Raw genomic sequence first — 17433 nt, forward strand, 5'->3', positions numbered from 1 at the left:
GGGCAGGTGAGAGGTCAGAATGCACCAGCTCCATGGCCCTGAATGTCAGGCATGGGCATCCAAGGAATGCACGTGCCAAAAAGAGGAAGGATAGGGGGCTTTTCTTTGTTTCTTTCAGCTTCAGTGACCTATAGGGTCTGTAGCTTCCTGCCCTTCCTCTCTCTGGCACATGCATTCCTTGTATGACTGTCTCTGACATTGAGGGTCATCACGAAGCTGGAATATTCTGACCTCTCACCTGCCCTCCCGATCGGTCAGCCAGCCCTTGTGTCCCAGCTGGTCTCAGCAAGGCCATAATTGCTGAAACCCTTCTCAGAGCATCTTCCCTCTGCAATGACTTTTAAAGTGACTTGGGGGTATTTGGTTATATTCCAATTCTTTATTGGAATGTTACAGCTCAGGCATTCATTAAGCAAACAGTTATTGTGAGTACGAGTTGTCAAATGGTACTGTCTCAGCATAGCTCTGAGTTGAGGAAGAGGACATAACAACAGACAAACAAAATAATAGACTACAAAAAAATGGTGAGCCTCCCAATACTACTTTTGCAACATCTTGTGAATTAATTGTTATTCCAAAACAAAAAGTTATTAAAAACACACATGTAGAACTATGGGCACAGAAGAAACTGCCCAAGTTTGCTTTTCCACATACACACCAGTTATGTTCCAGGGTCTCAGGGCTGGCAAGGGAGCAGGCTCATTTACGGGTGTTAAAAATCTCTTTCCAGGCTCAGCAGGAGTTGATGAAACAGCTCTCCATCCTTCCTCAAGAGAACTACAACCTCCTGAGCTACATCTGCAGGTAAATGTCCCCTGCCACGTCAGAAAGCCCCTAGTTAGAGGGGGAAAGAGTATCTCTGAACTCAAAGATTCTGGTCCAGATTTTGGAAGGCCAACTCTATTCACATAGCTCTGACAATTTAAAGGATCCCCTGGAAATTTGATTGGCACACAAAATGTCCATGCTGCCTCCTCAGGCCCTCCCCAGCTCTGCCCAGAGAGACCCTGGGACATGCATGCAACAGAACCCAGCATCCTTATAATGTTTCTAGGACTATCTCCCCTCTTCCTGACTCTGGACCATAACTTAACACTCCAGCGACATTCATTCCAGGCCACCCTTTCTGTTTCTCTTTCTGAGCACCTACTATGTGTCGTCTCTGTGGCAATATGTAGCGTGTGGATTGACCTAGATCTGGCTGAGTTAGGAGCCTGAATCTCCACACCAGACAGAGATGAAATTTATCTTTACTTTTAAAAAATAATTTCTAGCAGTTTCTAGATTATAAAAATGATACATGCTTGATTTGGAAACCAGGAAATTGCTATAAATAAATAATAAATAAGAAATAGAAATTACCTACAGTGCCCTCACCCATCAAAAATCACTATTAATGCTTGAGTGTGTCTCTTTCTGGATGTTTTTCTCTCTATGATAGATTTTTTTGCATCAATATAAATATAGTGGAAAATTTTTTATACTGAATTAGAATTATATATCATATATAGATAGATATATGGATATAGTTGTATCCTGCTTTTTTTTTGGCTTAGTGCTACATTGTGAACATTTTCCTATGTCATGAAATAGGATTATACATAATTCCATAATATTCCATAATGTTGCCTCCTTTGGACCCACCAACACTTGTTTGATAATTTCTCTGTATTTGGAATTTTATGTTGCTTCAGCCTGTCCATTTAAAAATGGTTTTTAGAGAGAGTATTTAGAAATCCTTTGTTGACCTGCTCAGTTTCTTTTAATAGTGATTCTGAGAACTGTATGCCTCAAATAGGTAGAATTATAGTAAAAATTGTTAATATTGAGCACCTGCTGAGAATTTGAGATGTTTGGTGCTGTCATCGGAGAATGAGAACAAGGAGGCACTGTGAATTCCCATCTCTGAGATTTTCTCATGATACAGTTTTCTTCTCTCGAGATGGAGTGGGATGGGTGCTAAGAGCCTGGGAGATAAGCTTATAAGGGCAGAATAAGAGGCAGTCATACCTATTTTAGTCCTTCTAGTCTCTTAGCTCCCTGACCTGGATCCTGCCTTCACCAGTGTGACTCTCCTTCCCGTTCCCAGCCCTAGGCCACCGCCATAGGTGGGCAGGCCCCTCCTGGTTTCTCTTCTTCCTTGATCTTGAAGCCTCTTTTCTGGGTGAAGCTAAACTCTTGTGGGCAGAGCAGACTGGTCCCTTTCCTGAGATTAGGAGGAAAGAGTTGGGATCCGTCTCTGAGATCTCGTTGGTACCCGGAAGTGCTTCCTTCTGGCAACTTCCTACTTCCTACTCAGGATTTCCTGGCTGTCCGCAGGTTCCTACATCAAATCCAGCTGAACTCTGCTGTGAACAAGATGAGCGTGGATAATCTGGCTACTGTGATTGGTGTGAATCTCATCAGGTCAAAAGTGGAAGACCCTACTGTGATCATGAGAGGTATGGCTGGTCCTGTGATGCAGGCAGGTGCAGAGGGAGTAACAACTGTTACGACACTAGTCCTTACGTTTGTGCGCTGATTGGCAATTTGCCATACATTTTCAGCTGATTATTGTGTTTGAATTGTAAAGTAGCCCGGACAGGAATTATGTCCACTTTTTTAGATCACAGCAGAGGTTAAAGATTTACACAATGGTCACACAGTACAATAGGCTAGCACAGAAAGAGTTAGCTAGTGTTTCTTAACCATTTATTATGTTTAAATACCCTTAGCCAGAGAGAAAAAATGAGTTTCATTTTATAAGCCAAGTCACAAAAAGGCTACTTGTTAAAGCTGTGTTGAAAAGTCTTCTGAGATTGTCTGGGTTCAGTAAAAAAAGTCTTGGCATAGAGTACTGATGTCTTATGTGGATTGCAGAGGCAGTATGCCTGTCACTTATTCACTATGTGTGCAATAAGAAATCAAATATATTGAGGACCACATTAGGAGAGATAGATGTCTTCATTTTCTCTCCTGTTAGATTGTTCATTTCCTGATTAAAGACGGATGCAGGAGAGTGTAGGCTGAAAATAACCCGCATTCACCCCATTCCAACATCCTTCTTCTATCCCTTCCATTTCACCACAGTCTCCTACCTCAAGCAACTAAGAAGGGTTCTGTGAGGAGCAAAAGGAGGTCCTTTGGGGCCCTGTGTTTTTAGAGCCACGTTTGGAGACATCCCGTGGGTGGAAACCCTTGAGGACTGCATGTCTCCTGCCCCATGGTCAAGGACCACAAATCTTTCTTCTTCTTTAAGGTGCTCCTCAAATTCAAAGAGTGATGACCATGTTGATCAGAGACCATGAAGTCCTTTTCCCCAAGTCCAAGGATGCACCTCTGTCACCCCCGGCCCAGAAAAATGACCCCAAGAAACCTCCAGTGCCTCGAAGCTCTGTGGGCTGGGATGCCAGTGAAGATGCCCCAATTTCCAGGGCAGACAGCTTCAGTAATGAGGTAAGGTGCAGAGAGCCTTCCTTCTTCTGTCTGACTTCCTTTAGTCCATGTCATTCTATTTATGAGTGGCTCTGGGGTGGCAAGTTGGGGAGTTTGGGATGAGGCTGTGGCAGTGGGCACAGCTGGTACAGACTCATTTGAACTCATCTTGAAAGCCGGGCCGCTTTCAAAATCTAGTCTCTTCTTGCATCCTGGTGGTGGGGTTAGGGACCTGTGTGCCAATCACCAGAAGACTGAGCATTGGGACTCCTTACTGAAGCCCACTCCAAAGGAATACACTTTGAAACACAATCCAGGGAAGTTCAATGGGGAAAAAGATATACCACCTTGTAAATGTCTTAGTGAGGGTTGTTGAAAATTCCCGGCAAAGTCCAGAGAGAACTGGTTTCCTGCTAATCCATGAAACGTGATTCTTTGCTCAGCATATGTGATGTGTTCGTGTAATATTTCTCATTCCCTGATAAGCTGTCTCAACAATGTCAACCTCCTCGTTTGTACTGAAGGGTTGGGGCTCACGTTCCTAATGTCAGAAAACTCTGCAGACTCTGAAATTTAGATTATTTAGGTCAATAATTTACAAAGGTCAAATATTTTTATATATTTATAGAAACAAATATTTTTTTAAAAAAAAGAACATGTAAGCTTTATATAGCAGCCTAATTCTTTATGTGTGACCAAGAAATGAATGAGAATGTTTTGGTTGTCCAGGTAATGTAAGTTACTTACAGTATAGTAATCCTGAGGATGATTAAGAAAGGACTGAAAAAAAATGAGGTAGTGATAGTAGCGATGGTGATTTTTCATAGGTGATATCTGGACACAATGCACCTTACTAACACTCAAATATTAAATTAATGTTTAGAAATGCTCATACTTCATACAATGGAATCATCCTAGGAGTCCTTGCGAGTAGCCATTATTATGTTCACCTGACAGATTTCTGCTATTGATTGTAACTGTATGGGCATCTGTGGGCAGGTACTGTGCTCGGAAATTAAAATAGATCACCTTTGGAGTCCTCACCGTAACTCTGTAGGGCAGAATTTATCATGGATATTTTATGGCTGAGGACCTGAGTCTCAGGGAGGTTGACCAGCTGGCCCAAGATGGCAACACTAGAATGTTACAGAATGGGATATAGATCCAGTTCTCACCCAAGGTCCAGATACTTTTGATTCTATATGGGGTTGCTGAAGCAGGTGATTAGCTAAAAGGGTTAGAAGGAGAGTTAGAGCCCTGATTTTCTGTGTTTATATTTAGCAGTCATTCTTTTTCTTTTTAAAATTTAACTTAAAAAATATAACATGTACACATTTCAAAAAATAAAGACAGAAGTAAAAGAGATACATGGAGAAGTCTTGCTCCCTCCTCTATCTGTACCCACCCTATCCTTCCCTGCCTTTAATTTCTTTTTTTCTTTATACTGTACTTTACATCCCCATGACTATTTTGTAATTACGAATTTGTACTAAATCATTTCACCCGAACCCCCAACCACCTTCCCATCTGGCAACCACCAATTTGTCCTCTGTATATATGAGTCTGTTTGTTTTGTTTGTTTGTTTATTTTGTTCTTTAGATTCCACATATAAGTGAGATCATATGGCATTTGTTTTCTCTGTCTGACTTATTTCACTTAGCATAATATCCTCTAGGTCCATCCATGTTGTCCCAAATGTAAGATTTCATTCTTTTTTATGGCCTAGTAATCTAGTAATATTCCGTTTATATCTATCTATCTATCCACATATATAGGTATATATAATATATTATATACGTAATATATTTTACATATATAATATATATTATATATATAAATATATATAATATATATAAATATAAATATAAATATATATATATATATATATATATCACTTCTTCTTTATCCAGTTGTCTACTGATGGGCACTTAGGTTGCTTCCATAACTTGGCTATTGTAAATAACGCTGCATTAAACATAGGGTGCATATATTGTTTTGAATTAGTGTTTTGGATTTCTTCAGATAAACACCCAGAAGGGGAATTGCTGGGTCATAAGGTATAGTTCTACTTTTTTTTTTAAGACCACACATTTAATTAGATGCGTTTATTTTTATGACTTTTTAAAATTAGTTTCAGGTGTACAAAACAATGTAATTGTTAGACATTTATACCCCTCACAAAGTGATAACCCCCCTCCCCCAATCTGCTACCCCTCTGACATCGTATATAGCTATTGCAATTCGAATGACTCTATTACCTATGCTGTATTCCACATCCTGTGACTGTATATATATATATATATATATATATATATATATATATTTAATTATAGTTGACATTCATTTTTATTCAGCTTCAGCTTCAGGTGTACACTGCAGTGATCAGGCATCTACACCATCCATGAAGTGATCTCCCTAATAAGAAACTGTCCATTGGATACCCTACAAAATCTTTACAACATTATTGATTATATTCCCCAAAATTGGCCATAAAGAAGAGTGAAATTTTACCATTTGCAATGATATGGATGGACCTAGAGAACATTATGCTAAGTGAAATAAGTCAGATGGAGAAAGATAAATACCATATGACCTCACTTATGTGTGGAATCTAAAGAATAGAATAAATGAACGAACTAATCAGAAAGTCTCAGAGATATAGAGAAATAACTGAGGGTTCCTAAATGGGAGGGGGCAGGATGAGGGAGAAGGTGAGGGGATTAGAAAGGTAGTTCTACTTTTAATTGTTTGAGGAACCTCCATACTGTTTTCCATGGTGGCTGCACCAATTTGCAATTCCACCAACAGTACATGAGGGTTCCCTTTTCTCCACATCCTTGCCAGCTCTTTTTGTTTGTTAATTTATTGATGATAACCATTCTGACAGATGTGAAGTGATATCTCATTATGGGTTTAATTGCATTTCTCTGATGATTAATGATGTTGAGCATCTTTTCATATGTGTATTGGCCATCTGTATGTCCTCTTTGGAGAAATGTTTATTCAGGTCCTCTGCCTATTTCTTAATTGGATTGTTTTTTGGTGTTGAGTTGTATGATTCTTTAATAAATTTTGGATATTAACCCCTTACTGGATGTATCATTGGCAAATATCTTCTGTCATTCGATAGGTTGTCTTATCGTTTTGTTGATGGTTTTTTTTTCTGTGCAAAAATTTTTAGTTTGATGTAGTCCCATTTGTTTATTTTTTCTTTTGTTTCTCTTGCCCAAAGAGACATATCAGAAAAAGTATTACTAAGAATAATGTCAGAGAGTTTACTGCCTATGTTTTCTTCTAGGAGTTTTATGGTTTCAGATCGTACACTTAAGTCTTTAATTTATTTTGAGTTTATTCTTGAATATGGTGTAAGAAGGTGGTCTAGTTTCATTTTTTGCATGTATCTGTCCAATTTTCCTGACACTATTTATTGAATAAACTGTCTTTACCCTATTGTATATTCTTGCCTCTTTTGTCAGAGATTAATTGACTATATAGGCGTGGGTTCATGTCTGGGCTCTCTGTTCTGTTCCATTGATCTATGTGTCTGTGTTTATGCCAGTACCATGCTGTTTTGATTACTACAGATTGTAGTATAGTTTGATATGAGGTAGAGTGATACCTCCACCTTTGTTCTGTTTTCCTCAAGATTGCTTTGGCTATTTGGGGTCTTTTATGGCTCCATATAAATTTTAGGATTGTTTGCTCTTGTTCTATAAAAAAAACAAAACATTGCTGGTATTTTGATAGGGATTACATTGAATCTGTAGATAGCTGTGGGTAGTATGGACATGTTAACAGTGTTAATTCTTCCTATCCATGAACATGGTATAAGCTTGCATTTATTTGTATCTTCTTCAGTTACTCTCTTCAATGTCTTATAATTTTCTGAGTACAGGTCTTTAGTTTCTTGGTTAAATTCATTCCTAGATTTTCTTTTTTGATGCAATTTTAAATTGGATTGTTTTCTTAATTTCTCTGCAACCAGTTTCTGAATATTAATTTTGTGTCATGCTGCTTTACTAAACTCATTTATCTGTTCAAATAGGTTTGTTTGGTTTGTTAGTTGGGTTTTTTTTTTTTTTTTTTGGTAGAATCTTTTGGGTTCTCTCTATATAGTATCGTGTCATCTGCAAATAATGACAGTTTTACTTCTTCCTTTCCAATTTGGATACTTTCTATTTCTTTTTCTTGTTTGATTGCTGTGGCTAGGACTATCCAGTGCTATGTTGAGTAAAAGTGGTAAAAGTGGACATTCTTATCTTGTTCCTGATCTTAAGGAAAATGCTTTTAGCTTTTCCCCATTGAGTATGATGTTAGCTGTGTGTTTGTCATATATGGCTTTTTTTCTGTTGAGGTATATTCCCTCTATTTTCACTTTGCTGAGAGTTTTTATCATAAATGGATGCTGGATTTTTTTTAATGCCTTTTCTGCATTTATTGGTATGATCATATAATTTTATTTATTTATTTGTTTTAGGTACACAAAACAATGTAATAGTTAGACATTTATCATTTATATCCCTCACACACTGACAACCCCCCTCCACCCATCCACTACCCCTCTGACATTGCACACAGCCATTGCATTTCCAATGCAATGTACTCCACTTCTTGTACATACATACATATACATATACATATACATATACATATACATATACATATACATATACATATATATATATATATATATATATATATATATATATATATATTTGACATTCATTACTGTTCAGTTTCAGCTTCAGGTGTACAGTACAGTGCCCAGGCATCTACATCATCCCTGAGGAGGTCTCCCTAGTAAGACAAGTGTCCATCGGATACCCTACAAAATCTTTACAACATTATTGATTACATTCCCCAAATTGACTTTCGTTTCTCTGTGACAATCTTGTGGTTACCGACTGTGCTTTCTAATCCCCTCACCTTCTCCCTCATCCCCACCCCCCTCCCACCTAGCAACCCTCAGTTTTTCCTCTATGTCTCTGATACTGTTTCTGATTAGTTCATTCATTTATTCTTTTCTTTAGATTCCACATATAAGTGAGATCATATGGTATTTGTCTTTCTCTGTCTGACTTATGTCACTTAACATAATGTTCTCTATGTCCCTCCTTATTGTTGCAAGTGGTAATATTTCCTTCTTCTTTATGTCTGCGTAATACTCCATTGTATAAATGTACCACAGTTTCTTAATCCAGTCGTCTACCGATGGGCATTTTGGTTATTTCCATGTCTTGGCTATTGTGTATAGTGTTTCAGTAAACATAGGGGTGCATACATTTTTTTGAATTAGAGTTTTGGATTTCTCCAGATAGATACCTAGGAGTGGAATTGCTGGATCATAAGGTAGTTCCATTTTCAGATTTTTGAGATCATATAATTTTTATCCTTTATTTTGTTTATGTGGTGTATCACATTAATTGATTTGCTGATATCGAGCCAAACTTGCATCCCACGTATAAATCCCACTCGATCATGGTGTATGGTCTTTTTAATGTATTGCTGAATTTGGCTTGCTAATATTTTGTTGAGGACATTTGCATCTGTGTTCATCAAGGATATTGGCCTATAATTTTATTTCTTTGCAATGCCTTTGTCTTGTTCTGGAATCAGGGTAATGGTGGCCTCATAAAATGAGCTTGGGAGTCTTCCTCCTCTTGAATATTTTGGAATAGTTTGAGAAGGATAGGTGTTAATTTTTTTTTTTTTTTTTTTTTAATTTTTGGTAAAATTCACCTGTGAAGCCTACTGGTCCAGGGCTTTTGTTTATTGGGGTTTTTTTGATTACTGATTCAATTTCATTAGTAGTAATAGGTCTGTCAAGATTTTATGTTTCTTCTTGATTTTAGTCTTGGTTTTATTTTCTTATTTATCTTCCCAGTGTTCCTTTATGTAATTATAAGCAGATATGAATGTAAATTTTTATTTACTTACCTTTTTACACAAAATGTAACATAAACTCTCACATACATACTCTCTCACTCTACACACACACACACACACACACACACACACTCCACTTTGTATCTTGAATAATTTTACTTAACAGCATATCCTAGAGACTTTTTCATGTTATTGACATGACATAGACAGCTGCCTCATATGACCTAATATTTCATGTTTTGACCTCAGGTGTGTAGTGTTCCATTCTGCACATGTACCATTATCTACTTAACCAGCCCCTATACATAAACAGGTTGTTTTCCATGTTTTTGTACTACAAACAAGACTGCAATGAAAAATTTTGACCACGCTTCATTTTGTATTCAGGTAGATGTATTTCTGGGCTAAATTCTCAGAAATGGGGTTACTGAATCAGAGGTAAATAGATTTGTAATGTGGAATTTTGATTAAAATTGTCAAATAAAATTTGTGCCACTTTGTCCTCCCATCAGCAATGCATAAAATAACCTGTCTCCCTACAGTTTCCCCACCAGAGGTGTGTCGTCAAATTATGTGTTGTTGTTTTTTTTTTTTTTGGGGGGGGAGGGTGCCCATCTGATAAGTAAGAACTGATATTTCAGTAATTTCAATTTTAATTTGTTTCTCCTATTATAAGAGAGTCCAAACATCTTTTATGTTTGAGGGCCAGTTGCAAAAGACAGTTGCCTGTTCTTTGCCCATATGTATATTGGCTATTTGTCTTTTCCTTCTCAATTTTTGAAAGCTTTATGTATTAGGGAGAGCAGCCTGTTGTCAGTGATATACATTGCAAATATTTTTGCCAGTTTTTTCTTTTATTTTTGACTTAGCCTATGGTGATTTTTGTTTGTTTCAATTTTGTTCTTTTTAGTTTGAGGTGTCTAGGAAACCCATAGAGGTTGAATTTATCAAACTTTTCTTTTATGTCTTCTAGATTTTGAGTCATAGTTAGAAAAGCCTCCCCATTCTAAAGTTGTTAGGACTCTTTTACCGCAAACAAACAATGCTTTTCGTCAGTGCTTTACCTCTAGAATATGAGTTCCTTCAAGTACAATTTCCTTCAAATCCTTTGAGAAAAGGCCACTCAGATAGTCAACTTACGTGACAAATGAAGAGATGGTCTTCTAATTAATAATTTCATAAGTGTGCAGCCAGGAGACACTTTCTTTCAAGTTTCTAGTCCTTATCTTGGAGCATGACACATGTGGGAAAAACCCATGTAACATCCATGGCTATTTTTTTGTAGATCAGCGACTCAGAGGCAACCAGCCCCACTGGACAACAGCCGAGTGACAAGTGTCAAGAAGATAGTAGCAAAGCCCCCAGGGAAAAGCCAGGAGATTGGAAACTACAGTCACGAAAAAGGACTCAGACACTCCCTAACCGGAAATGCTTTTTGACAGCAGCTTTTCAATGTGCCAACAACAGCAAAGTGGGGCTCTTTAAAAATGAGTTCTGGTCATCTTCTTCAGAGATAAAGGCAGGGGAAGGGCATAGAAGAACAGCATCTCAAGGTATGCCAAACTTTTCTGACCCCCAGAGGACTTCCACCTACGATAATGTCCCTACCCTGCCTGGGGGCCCTGGGAATGAAGCAGGTGCACTTTCTTCCCATGCCTGTGACTCCAAAAGAGATACTCTTGCCAGCCCAAGTTCTGAAACCGGGTCTGGGACAAAGAACTCTGGAGAAGAAGAACTTGAATCTTTGCAAAAGATGGTCCAGGAGCTGCAAAAGGAAATAGAAACACAGAAGCAAACGTATGAGGAACAGATTAAAAAGTAAGTCACATACAGAGGGTAGCCACTTGGCTTCCATCTTAAGAAGCAATATGGGTTGTTCTCATCTGCCAAAGAAGTGCCATTATACACCTTCAGTTTAGAAGACACAGGAATTTATAGAAGTTGGGCCTAATAAGGAAAAGGGTAAAGGGAGCGATGAGATGACTAAATTAGTGAAAACTCTAAGCTTTAAATTAAATTGATGAAAAGTTAAGTATGTAGCTTAAGTAGCTCAGTCAAATATTTCCAAGTAGTGGTTCTTCATATAATTTCACTCACATGTAGGATATAAAACTGAAAGCAACAAACGAATAAGACAAACAAAAACTCACAGACACAGACAACAGTTTAGTGGTTACCACAGGGAAAATGGGAAGCGGGAAGGTAAGAAAGGGTAAAGGGGAGTCAAATATATGGTGACAGAAGATTTGACTTGGGGTGGTAAACACACAATGCAATACATAGATGATGTATTATAGAATTGTACATTTGAAACCTATATAATTTTATTAACCAATGTCACCCTAATAAACTTAATTAAATAAATAGTGGTTATTTAAGGATCAACATGCTTTAATGAGTTAAGAGGAACTTTAAAAAATTTTCATATTAATGTGATTCATTAATACTGAAAATATTTATTGAGCACCAACTGTGTGCTAGTCACCATCCCAGCTGTTGGGGAATAGCACTGAACAAAACAGACACAAGTCCCCGTGCTTATAGAGCGTTCCTTCTAGCAGGGACAGACAGACAGTACAAATAAGTAATGCCAGATGGTGGGAAATGACATGGAGGGAAACAAAGTAAGTCAGGAGGTTGGGGTGGGGTTTGAGAAGGGGTGGGGTTAAATAGGGTGATCAGGAAGGCCTCACTGAGAAGGTGGCATTAGAGCAAAGACCTAAAGCAGAAGAGAAAACAAGTCAAGTCCATATATGGGGGAAGAGCAGGTCAGACAGACAGAGCCAAAGATGGAGAGGCTGGGGAAGGGAGCAGGTCTAGTGTGGTCGTGCATAGGAAGAGCAGTGCTGGCTGGAGCAGGGGGGGTAACTGAGAGGAGAGAGAGCAGAGAAGCGTAGGAGGCCAGAGCACATAGGGGCTTGTCGGCCACCTTAAAGCCTGAGTAAGACAGAGATCCTGGAAGGTTGGACCTGGCTGAAACGTTACCAGATCGTTGGCTGCCCACTGAAGTCTGGCTGCAGGGGGCAAAGGAAAGCAGGTCAGTGAGGTGGCTGTTGCCACAATTTCATGCATATCCCTCAGAGGCTTGGACACAATTTGCTCTCCTGGGTAGATAAACTATTTTCCTGAAGTCTTTCTCCACACCTGTGATTTTCCCATGAGCAGCCTCAATCCAGCTTAGCCCATATGAACACTAATCGTGAGGTAGCGAGATGTGAACTAACGAGGTTTTCAAATTACAGGTAATTTTCAGTCCATTAAGACTCAGGCTCATGAAAGGAAGACTTTTGTGAGCCCTCATGCTTTGTTCCCTACAGTGAGCTGGCCGTCTAGACGCAGCACGTGGCTCCTGAAATCAATCATGTATAGAACTGTAAGGCTTGTGTGATGTCTTCACAGTGGCCAAAGCAGCCCCAGAGAAGACTCCCCCTGTACGCTACCATGAATGTCATTGACAGACTAGGGAAAGAACTGGCTGCCATGGAACAAAGTTTTCTGAATCCACCATCAGGAGGCCTCCCAATCTTGGCAGAGGAAGGAGAATGAACAGCCCATAGTGTCTAAGCGTCATGCTTCAGGCAGACCTTCTCTAATCCCCACAGCAATCCTGTGGAATGGCTAATGTCCCCATTTTACAGAAGAAAGGGGGCTTGGAAAGAATAAAAAGATGCCTGAAAGTCACACAACTCATCATTGGTTGGGCTGGGATTTGAACCTAGGTCAGCCAGCTGCCAAGCCCACTCAGATCCTACATCTCCCCTGGAATGAGTGGTCAAGATAGAGCAGTGTCTCATCTGAGATGTCCCCCAAAGCAAGAGGCATATGGAGACCTCAGAGAAGGAAACTACATTTGTTATGGGAGGACCAGAAGGAATGAGACCAGTTTCATTTTAAGAAGAGATAGATAGGGATAGACAAGGCTCTGAACAGGGGCCATTGTGTGCAGAATGGGCCAAAGTTCTTGAAGACAGAAGCGAGGCATGGACTCAAACGGGAACTCAAGTCTCCATTTAAAATGGTCAGGCCACTGGGGAAATGGAGGCAGCACCTCAAAGAATGAAATTCTGAAGCAAATTTCCAATCACACAATTTCCCCACGTAGGCTTAAAAATGGCCTATGTATTCTCATTCGTAAGAGTTAATTCAGCACAGCTGGCAGGGGGGCACCTGGGACTGGAGTAGGATTTTGGCCAGTAACAATGAAAATCCTCCAAATTCAGGAATCCAACAGATTCTTGACCTGGAGCAGGATCCAGAAGTGAGGGTGGGACTGCTAGGACTGCTCTTCCCGAAGGGAAGTTCCCTGTACTTCTCCAAATCTTGATCCCTACCAGACCGTAATAATAGAAGGTTCTAGTCCATACCCACCATTGAGAAGGCACTCACACGTGCAAAGGTGTTGGGAATCTGGAATGTGGATGGGGCTTCAGCCGTCAATCAACATTTCTTTTAAGCAGAACAGAAGCAGGGTGCTGTGGGGGTGAAAATATACATATATTAGAGGTAGTCCCTTCTTCCAAAGATGTTACTATCTGGAGGAAGATACAAAATGTAAAATGACATGAAAAGCAACAACACAAGGGATATCTCAAGATGGTGATAAATGACAAAATAGGAACTCAGACATGCTCTGGGAATTCAGGTTTCCTAGGAAGTGCTCACGTGGGGGTTGGGACATAAATAAGAGGTACAGGATGGGTATGGGTCTTGTGATACAGAAAGGACAATGAACAGAAGAGGTTGTGAGCAAAGATGAAGGGGCAATGTAGAGGTAATACTCAATTCTTTCATTTGCTTCTTTCCTTCCTTGTAGCCTTGAGAAGGAAAATTATGACGTCTGGGCTAAGGTGGTAAGGCTCAATGAAGAACTGGAGAAAGAGAAGAAGAAGTCTGCAGCCTTGGAAATCAGCCTCCGCAATGTGGAGCGCTCCTGCGAGGATGTTGAGAGGAGGAACAAGGCCTTGGAAGAAGAACTCAAGGAATTTGTCAAATCGATGAAGGAGCCCAAGATGGATGCATGAGCGTCCCCCGAGTACTGCAGAGGCAGGCCGCAGCGGCCCAGCCTGCTTCCTTTCTCCTTGCTACCTGATGACTGGGAAGCAAAATTACTCCCTAAGAGGAGAGAACATTTTGTGAGGAAATGTCACACTTCCCAGTCCATAGACCAATGACATTTGTAGGAAGATGAGGGGAGTGGGGACATATGTGGACATCTAAGACTGCCTGTGGCTGTCTTCAAAAGGATTGCATATTCCACTGTGGTCTCAGGCTGAGTGAAACAGAACCTTCCATGGCTGGATGGCTACGTCCAATGGAGCCATTGGAGGCAGGCCACATCCCAGGACCCAGGGAGCAGGCTATCCCCAACAGAGGCTGGACTGAGGCTTAGTTCTTTGGTTTCTCTGTGGAACAACTCACCTAGTCAGATGGCCTCAGGGTGTCTCTGAGACTTAGGGGCTGAAAATGGTCTTCAGCTTTCTAGTGTTTACCGTGGTGTGCTGTTTTGAGGGGCTGCACCTAAGGAAGCCAGAGCCCCATTCTACCACTCCCACAATGATACACACTGTCCAAGGATTGGAAATTCAAAAATACTACTAATCTAAGAGAAAACAAGCAATAAACTGTATTTATGAAAGCAAAATGGATGAGAAAATTATATTCAAATACAGCAAAAAAAAAAAAAAAACAACCACAAAAAAACAGGCCTGCTGTTGATCCATACAATGCCTTTGTGACAGTTAGTAAACAGTTCCCCTTCCTTGGAGCAGATGCAGTCCTCTCTAGGTACACAGCTTGGTGAGCAGGGCACAAACTGGATTCCAGTCCCTACTTGCCTTTCAGTGACCACAATTCTATAGGGCTGGCCCATTGTAGTGTGATTTCCTTAGAGGCTGGTTGGAAGTTTAGATAGTATAGTCATGATAGTAATATTTTTTCTGCTTCACCAAAATGCAACTGATTTCTAGTGGCGTGAGGCACTAGAGAATAGCTGGGAGAGGGGCTTTTCCAGCAGGCAGCTGACTTTCCTCTTACATTAAGCCAGTTTGGAAGAGGCCCCTGGTGAGGCCCCCAGCTGTGCCAGGTAGGATGATAGAGTCCTTAATGGTTTTCTAGTGAGGTGGTCTCCAAGCTCTTTGGACTGTGTACCCCATCAGTAGAAAATATTTGAGCATATACCCCCTAATGTAGGAATATTTATTTATTTATAAGTTAAATACATGTATTACTAATGTATTGATATGTCATGTGTATTATAAAACATACACAGAACAGAAATCAGATAACGATGAGATAAAAACAAATATAAATAGATGTTCCCAAATGTGCTTTCAGCTCCGGAGACCACTGGTCCGATTTCCCAGTGGGTATTACCCGTATAGTTTTACACATGTTTTCCCACTGTTCCCATAAATTTACTTGAACACTTGAAGCCCCATGGCTTCATCAGTGGCTTGAAATCTGTGGTTATCACGGTGAGAGTTTACCCTTCCTCAGCATATGTTTCCTCCATTATTCCTTTTTCTCCCTTTGTTTTCTTACATTTTCTCCTCCTCTGTTTTCTTCCCTCTGGTTATTTCCTCCTTGCCTGTGGCCATGGCGTATGACTCACAGAGTGAAAGATACAGACGGGGGCTCAGTGTTTTTCAGTCCTGCTACGCAGGTCCTGCTTCACCCAACCCCCATCCCCCAGAGGACCAGACCAATGGAGAGCAAGGACAACACCTAGAACATTCTCTTAGAGGCCTGCTTGCAGAAGATTGGGAGGTAGGAGGGAGTGATTTGGAACATTATTAAGTAAAGCAATAAAATATTTGATTTCCTGGGGTTTATGTTTTGTTTTGTTTTTAACTACAGAATAACAAACATGGGAACACTTACTGAACACCTAATTTAGGTTGATAAGTGTCTGCAGGTCTGCCAGGCATGTGTTCTTTCCTGTGTTCTCCTATGGGTTACTTACACTCATTCTTGGGGTGCTAAAACAACTCAAGTAAGAAAGTAGCTGGCATCACAAATCCAAAGGGAACAAACATGTGTTTGAAGATGCAAAGAGGAGGCCCGGAAGTCTGTTGTTTGGAGGTCCATGTTGTAGAATCTTACCGGTTCGGAGCGAGAGCTCAGACTGAATGGAAAGACTACTTTTGAATCCCAACTTCCTCCTGGGCTCACGGTGCCCCTGGTCCTCTTCCTTCCACCAGTACTATGAGATAACAGAGCCACCATTCCAGCTTTAGAAGCTGGAGTGTTAGTTCCTCTTTGCGATCAAGAGGAAAGCTGGCTTGCTTAAGTTGCCACTACTTGCTCCTGTGCCACCTTCCATAAGAGGGGAATGCAAGAAAGTTTTTCCAGGACTTCCTCATGAGTTCCAGGAAGGGCCAAGAAAAAAGATCTGGAGTCTGGTGCCACTGTCCTCAGTGCCCCAAAAGGCTACACATGAGATGCATGCCAAGGTAGTTCCAGGGCCCACCTGGACCAAAGTGCCAATTTCTGGAAGGCAGAACTCAGAGACCTATGTCACTGGTACTCGATTGGACCCTGGAGCTCCCACGTTTACTTTCAAATCCCTACCATGGGCAGGATCTACTAAATCTGCCTTTTTCTAGCCACCCACCTCCTTTATCTTACCCCTCTTCTACCCGCACAGATACTGAGTCTAAAAAAGTCTGCAGCATGCACTTTAAAACCTCTTCCCACCAAAATTCATTTACCTCACAAACTTAAGCATGTCACGTATCAGAACACTTTTCTCTTGAATTTGAGGGAGATCTGATGGTTTTCCAGTGAATATATGCCCTAGGAAGGAGGACACTTTGTATTAGGGGATTAGCTGGGATGATTCCTGCCTTGGTCCCTTCAGGCTTCTGTAACAAAATACCACAGCATGGGTGGAATTTGTCATAGTTCTGGTGGCTGGAAGTCTAAGATCAAGGTCAGGTGAAGGATGTCTTCTGGGCTGAGTTGCAAACTTCTCCTTGCATTCCAACATGGTAGAAAGAGCTAGGGAACTCTGGGGGGTCTCTTTTTTAAGTCACTAATCCCATTCATGAGGGCTCCACCCTTATGATTTATGTACCTCCCAATGACCCACCCGCCTCCTAATATCACCATCTTTGGGAGTTAGGAATGCTACA

General features: G+C 40.4%; 1 protein-coding gene across 2 annotated transcripts in view; it reads left to right on the forward strand.

The window, feature by feature from the left end:
* The window catches only part of ARHGAP25 (Rho GTPase activating protein 25), an 84679-nt gene extending 68553 nt beyond the window's left edge, over positions 1-16126 (forward strand). For both annotated transcript variants that reach the window (XM_019718366.2, XM_074332093.1), the window contains exons 7-11: positions 731-804; positions 2320-2441; positions 3239-3435; positions 10587-11119; positions 14115-16126. In XM_019718366.2, coding sequence (XP_019573925.2) covers positions 731-804; positions 2320-2441; positions 3239-3435; positions 10587-11119; positions 14115-14322 — 1134 coding nt within the window. In that variant the 3' untranslated portion in view covers positions 14323-16126. The remainder of the gene's footprint in view (positions 1-730; positions 805-2319; positions 2442-3238; positions 3436-10586; positions 11120-14114) is intronic.
* The last annotated feature ends 1307 nt before the right edge of the window (positions 16127-17433 follow it).

Source organism: Rhinolophus sinicus, linkage group LG05 (genome assembly GCF_036562045.2).
Source record: "Rhinolophus sinicus isolate RSC01 linkage group LG05, ASM3656204v1, whole genome shotgun sequence".
NCBI classification, from domain to species: domain Eukaryota; kingdom Metazoa; phylum Chordata; class Mammalia; order Chiroptera; family Rhinolophidae; genus Rhinolophus; species Rhinolophus sinicus.